General features: G+C 52.8%; 1 protein-coding gene across 1 annotated transcript in view; it reads left to right on the top strand.

Annotated features, from left to right (window-relative positions):
• Positions 1-2,647: 2,647 nt before the first annotated feature.
• Positions 2,648-6,452, top strand: part of LOC102853191 (chromosome unknown open reading frame, human C19orf45) — a 6,280-nt gene continuing 2,475 nt past the window's right edge. The window contains exons 1-5 of the mRNA XM_006902675.1: positions 2,648-3,182; positions 4,795-4,901; positions 4,980-5,080; positions 5,742-5,854; positions 5,939-6,048. Coding sequence (XP_006902737.1) covers positions 2,648-3,182; positions 4,795-4,901; positions 4,980-5,080; positions 5,742-5,854; positions 5,939-6,048 — 966 coding nt within the window. The remainder of the gene's footprint in view (positions 3,183-4,794; positions 4,902-4,979; positions 5,081-5,741; positions 5,855-5,938; positions 6,049-6,452) is intronic.

The raw sequence follows: 6,452 nt of genomic DNA, 5'->3' as shown, positions 1-6,452 counted from the left end.
TCATCTGTTTATTCATCCCATCTTTCTCAGTCTCCCCCTAATCCCGATGTCAGTCCTGTTTTACAACAGTGGCACCATGCAATATTTGTCCTTTTGTGACTGAGATACTTCACTCAGCATAATGTCCTCCAGCATCACCCATTTTTAATAATACTGCATGAGTTCCTTGTGGAAGTTGATTCTGACTCAGGGTGACTTTCCACCAGGTTTTCAGAGCTGTGACTCTCCATGGGAGAAAACCTTCCCCCGAACCTGCTGGTGTGTCCTGAGCAGCTGGATTCGAACAGCTGACCTCAGGTTAGCAGTTTGATGTCTGAAGTGCAATACCCCACTTTCTAATTCTGTGTATTGTTGCGGAACCGACCCATAGCTGATCCTCCCATAGCTGATCCTCCAGTGAGTTTTCAGAGAGAGTAAATCGCAAGCCGAGCACCTGGTGGACTCAAACCATGTGTCTTCCAGTTGGCAGCGCAATCACTTGCCACTAGGCTGCGCTGCAATCCCAAAGCCATGCGGTTTGAATCCACCAACTGCTCCTGCAAGACAAAGATGCGCAATCTTACATGCGATTAACTGTCTTTGAAAACCTGCTGGAGGGTCAGCTATGGATGGGTTCCAACTCCACAGTACACAACAATAGTGACATTTTGGTTGTCAAGGCTGAGAGGGAAGGAATACTCTCTGTAATTACTTTTATTCTATGTGTTCATTATCATCTGCCTCACGACTGCTCCATTAGCAGCCAGCTACCTCCACAATGCATGGTGGAGAGATTGAGGTTGTTCACAGCTTTAGTCTGCTTGGCTCCACAGTCAACACTTTTGGCACCATCAGCGAAGAAATTAAAAGTATTGCGATGGGAAAGTCTGTGGTTAGAGATCTCTCTAAAGTACTGAAGAGCAACAATGTCAGTCTGGAGACTAAGGTGTACTTGATACATGCCATGGTCTTTGCAATCACTTGCTATGCATCAGAGAGCTGGACAATGACTAGGGATGATAGAAGGAGAATTGATGCCTTTGAGCTGTGGTGCTGGAGAAGAGTATTAAACATACCTTGGAATGCTAAAAAGAACGTATAGGTTTGTCCTGGAGAAGGTGGAGCCAGGCTGCTCCTTGGAGGCAAGAATTCTGAAGTTTTGTCTGACATACTTTGGATATGTTGCAAAGAGGGACCGGTCCTTGGAGAGGGACGTCACGCTTGGGAGGGTGGAGGGACAGCAAAGGAGAGGAAGACCCTCGATGAGATGGGGGTAGGTGTATTGGAGACAGTGAGATTGGCACAGGATAGGGCAGGGTTTAGTGCTGTTGTACATAGCGGTCGCTGTGAGTTGCAGGCAACTTGATGGCATATAACAACAACAACCTTTACAAAGGCAGGGATTTTGCTGGCTTAGTAGTAGTTTAGAGCTGTTGTACATAGGGTCGCTAGGAGTCACAAGCGACTCGACGGCACATAACAACAACAGTGGTAAGAAGTTGCACTGCCAACCCAAAGCCACCTGGTTCCAATCCACCAGCTGCCCCAAGGGAAAATCTCTTCCCCATGCCATTTGTTGTTGTTATGTGCCATCAAGTCACCTGCCACTCATAGTGACCCTGTGTACAATAGCTCTGAAGCCTGTCCTATCCTGAGTCAGTCTCATTGACTCTAACACACCAACCCCCATTATCCCAGTTACTATGTCAATCTATCTAACCTCTCCTGCGCTGTCCCTCCACCCTTCCAAGCATGATGTCCTTCACCAAAGACCGGTCCCTACTGCCAATATGCCCAAAGAATATTGAACAAAGTTTCAAAATCCTATCCTCCAAGGAGAAACTCGGTTTCACCCTCTCCAAGGCAGACCTGTTTTCTTGGTGGTCCATAGTATGCTCTTCTCCAGCACCACAACTCAAAGACATCGATTCTTCTTCTGTCATCCTTAGTCATTGTCCAGCTCTCTGATGCATACCAAGTAATTACAAAGACCATGGCCTGAATCAGGCACATATTAGTCTCCAGACTGACATCGTTGCTTCTCAGTGCTCTAGAGAGGTCCCTGACAGCAGATTTTCCCCAGTGCAATTCATCTTTTGGTTTCCTGACCGTTGGTGCCAAGAGTGTTGACTGTGGAGCCAAGTGTTAACAACTTCAATCTCTTCCCCATCTATCATGATGCTGCCAATTGGCCCAGTGGTGAGCATTTTTTTTTATGCTGAGCTTCAATCTTTATTGAAGGCTACAGTCCTTGCTTGGCCTTCTGCAGCAAGCGCTTCAGGTCCTCCTCAGTTTCAGCAAGGTTGTGTTGTCTGCATTTCACAGATTGTTCACAGTCTTTCTCTAAAAACCTGCTGGAGGGTCAGCTATGAGTAGGTTCTGACTTGACGGTACTAAACAACGAACTTGATCCGTTTTGTTAATTGATGACTCTCCAAGGACCTAGATTGGTGTCTGGCAAACAGTGGGCACGAACTGGATGGTTATTAAGATTGCTTTCCCTGGGGGTAAGGACCCTGGCCCTTTCCTAAGGATGTCTGCACCCCAGCCCAGCGCAGGACCCCAGGGAAGAAGTAGTGTTCTCAGCGGGCAATGGCTTAGCTTTGCGTCTCCATCCCCTCGCAGGTGACATCCAGCGATGGCCGCGGCTGTGTGCCTGCCGAACCCGATGCCCCTGCAGGACTTTCTCAAGGCCTCACACTTCGCGCTGGGGCCTGACTCGCGGCTGCACGAGGGCACCATGCAGTCCACGACGCAGCGGGACTTCCCGAGCTACCCGGGCGCCACGCGCACGTCGCCCTGCAGCCGGCCGCCGTACGCCACCTGCTTCCTGCCGGACGCGCACTGGGCGCCCCAGCAGTGCTTCTCCGAGGCGCACCGCGCCTTCCGGCCGCTCCCGCCCACGCGCACGCCGGTTAGGGCCGTGGCGCGGGAGCGCGCTCTGGCCGTGCAGATCTCCAGCCTGCGCATGTACGCGGACGCGCACGACGGCGCCAGCTTCTCGGAGGCGCGCGCGGCCTACACCTGGCCCGAGCTGCCTGCGCGCACCAGCGAGCGGATTCACGGGGCGCGCCTGTTCTTTGCGGGCGACTCGGTGCCATCCGGCGATCGCGCCAAGCTGGGTATCCCGCCCACCACGCACCAAGAGCACTTCCCCTCGCGCGGCGCCTGCCGCCAGCCGCGCGCTCCCTGCTGCCACTTCGGTGAGCGCGCGCCGGGGCCTGGGGAGGTTTGCCTGACGATTTCAAAGCGGGAGATAAGGGGATTTGGCTCGGATGGGAATGCTTGGTGATATTTCGGTTGTCATGGCTGAAAGCGCAGTGGTGCCTGGAATGGGGTGGGAGGCCAGGAATGCTGCTCAACATCCTGCTTTGCACAAATCGCCCACCCCCACCAGCCAAACGTCAATATTGTTGTTAAGGGCCGAGTGACCCCATGAACTATAGATGGGAACTTTGCCCTCTTCTCTGACATCCTCACTGCTTCCACCATGTCCAAGTTCATACTTGGAGTCACTGTGTCAGTCCATCTCGTTGAGGGGCTTCCTCTATTTCGCTAACCTTTTTCCTCCAAAGTACTAAAGGGCAATGATGTCAGCTTAAAGACTAAGGTGCATCTGCTCCAAGCCATGTTCGTTTCACTTGCTTGCTATGCATCTGAAAGCTGGACAGTGACTAAGGACAGCAGAAGAAGAACCAATGTCTTTGAGTTGTGTTGTTGGAGGTCTGCCAAGGGAACAAAGAGGTCTGTCTTGGAGAAAGTGAAACCAGAGTGCTTCTTGGAAGCAAGGATGAGGGAACTTCATCTCATATATGTTGGGCTTGCTGTTAGGATGGACCAGTCCTTGGAAAAGGCTTGGAAAGGTAGAGGGTGAATAGAAGAGAGGAAACCCTCCACAAGATAGGTTGACACAGTGACTGTGGCAATGGGCTAAAGTGTGTCACAAATGGTCTTATTTGCTATTAACCACCTTTCCCTAGAAAGTATGAGGAAACTGCCTCACATACTTTGGTCATGTGTCAGGAGTTGACAGTCCTTGGGAAAATACAACGTTTCAATACTGTGGTCAGACACATCTGCTAAGCACTTCTGCCTGACCCTGCCACTGTTGTGGCCATGTGAGCCAAGCAAGTTGGCCCCTCTGGGCCTCAGTTTCCTAATCTGCAAAATTAGTTCAATAACGAGACTCACCCTGGAGGAGCTGGTGACGCTGAAATGGCCAGAGAAGAAAGTGGTGTTGCTGTCATTGTGTACCATCAAGTTGGAACCGATTCATAGCGGATGGTCCAGCACGTTTTCAGAGGCAATCCATTACGTGGAAGGAGAGCGTTCATCTTTTCCTGCCGAGCAGGTCTGAACCACGTTCCTTTGTGTTGACAGCGCACCTTCTTAACCATTAAAGCCACCAGAGCTCACTGGAGGAGAATAAGCCCTCAGCAAAGGCTAGCCATGTTGCGGGTGGTTTTACAGTTCTGTGATTCCAGGGCTTTTCTGTCCAGTGTCACCAGCAGGTGTCCCAGATGTGACTCTTAGTTCTATCTCCTAACTTAATGTGATTTCTGGCAAATCACTTCATTTCACTGAGCATTAGAAAGGTTGTCCTACGGAGGAAATGGCTGTGGCCTCAAGGATGAACTGAGAAAGCCTTTAATACCCAGCTCCTTCTGCACCTCGTCATTTTATTGTCGTTACTGTTGTTTGGGGGTCTTCTAGGTGGTCCTCAGGGCTAAACTGGGTCAGAACTGCCTAGTTTCCCTTTGGGGTCTGAGCAGGTCCAATTCAAACTTTCCTTCTCCCATCTTCCCCACTCCCCAGGGGGCTTCAATGTCCTCAAAGGAGATCTCAGGAGTCAGGGCGATGGCACCTCCTACCAGAAACAGTTCCAGGCCTTGCCGGGGGCTCCCGCCTTGATGTGTAAGAGGGTAAATTGAGGCCGGACTGGACTGCTGGGGAGGGCAGCTGCTGGCTGTGGTGGCCATCCCAGCCCTACTTATCTGCAGGCCTCCTCTAGTGTGGAACTGGGGGACTGCAAGATTGGCTACAGGCCTTTGTGCTCCGAGCAGAAGCAAGCCTACCGGCCTCAGGGTTTGCCTGAAGACAGGTACAAAAGGGACCCTTGTCTTCCTATGGGAAAGAGTGGCGTGGCCCTTAACCAAAATCTAACCTTTGTCAGACTCTGGCACCACCCTCTGAATAGTGAGCCAACTCTACCAGATCACCCTCAGACGCCTCTAACCAGGCTTCACTCCTGGCATCTTAGCACAACGTGGCTCCACACCTCCTCTCAGGCTCCGCCCACTCACCGCCAGCATCACACTGGCTCCGCCCTTCCACAGGTTCCAGTCACTCCCACTTCCAGCTCCACCCTGACTGTGCCCCTTCCTCTCTGGTTTCACTCTCTAACCTTGGCCCCGCCCCCACCGGCCACGCCCCCTTACCAAGTATGATCCTCTGGGCACCTCCCCTCCTTTAGGCCACGCCCTCCTCTTTAGCCCCGCCTCTGCTCACCTCCAGCTCTCCCTGCTTTCACTCCCCAATTGCTAGCAGCACCTTGGCCCCGCCCTCCCATCCGGCCACGCCCCTTTGTCAAACAGTATCCTCCGGGCATTGCCCCTCCCTTTGGACCACGCCCCTCGCCAAGCCCCGCCTCTACCCACCTCCAGCATCACTCTGGCTCCACCCAGTCCATTTCAGCCCAGCCACAGGCTCCACCTCTGAGCCCTCCCGCCTGCCCAGCCTGGTGGCTCCCATCTCTCCAGCAGGTATGACAAGGCCAAGGCCTCCGCGCACATCTACTATGTGAATATTCCTTCGGGTGACGGCCTCTTTCACCATGGTACCACCACCGCCCGCAACTTCTGTGCCAAGGAGCTAGGTGAGAGGCCATGGCATGCCTGCTGCTCGCCCTGACAGCTGCTGCCAAGGGCACCTCAGCATTGACTGACCTTGTACTTGGCAGGACCTTTTGTTCTTCACCACGACCTGACCCCCATGTCGCACATCCTGGAAGGAAACCAGCGCCGCGGTCCGGGCAGTCTCACTGCCTCCACGCAGTTGTTCTTTGGCCAGGTCAGCAGGCTGGGGAGAAGGGGGCCGGAGCCGCTGGAGAAAAGGGCTTCCTGGTAGAGCCAATATCAGATGCAAAGCACCTGGGCTGTGAAATCGAGCCTCTCCTTGATTTAGTTTAGTTTGAGGACCAAGGTGCACCTGATCCGGGCCATGGTATTTTCAATTACTTGGTGGTGGTGTTGTCAGGTGCCATCAAATACACAGTGACCTTCTGCAACCGTAGATAGATCTGAACCCTGCCCTATCCTGTGCCATCCCCTTCGTCTTTGCTACACGAGATGCCCTTGTGACAGTCGCTGTGTCCACCCATCTCGTTGAGAGTCAGTTACTTCATTGTTGTGCTGTTATGTGCCATCGAGTCTCTTGTGATTCATAGCGACCCTATGTACAAGAGCCCTAAACGC

This window comes from Elephantulus edwardii, unplaced genomic scaffold (assembly GCF_000299155.1).
Source record: "Elephantulus edwardii isolate Elephantulus edwardi_28Jun2011 unplaced genomic scaffold, EleEdw1.0 scaffold00438, whole genome shotgun sequence".
Classification (NCBI taxonomy): Eukaryota; Metazoa; Chordata; class Mammalia; order Macroscelidea; family Macroscelididae; genus Elephantulus; species Elephantulus edwardii.
The sequence above is the reverse complement of the archived record's forward strand: the minus strand, read 5'-3'. Positions and strand labels throughout refer to the sequence as shown.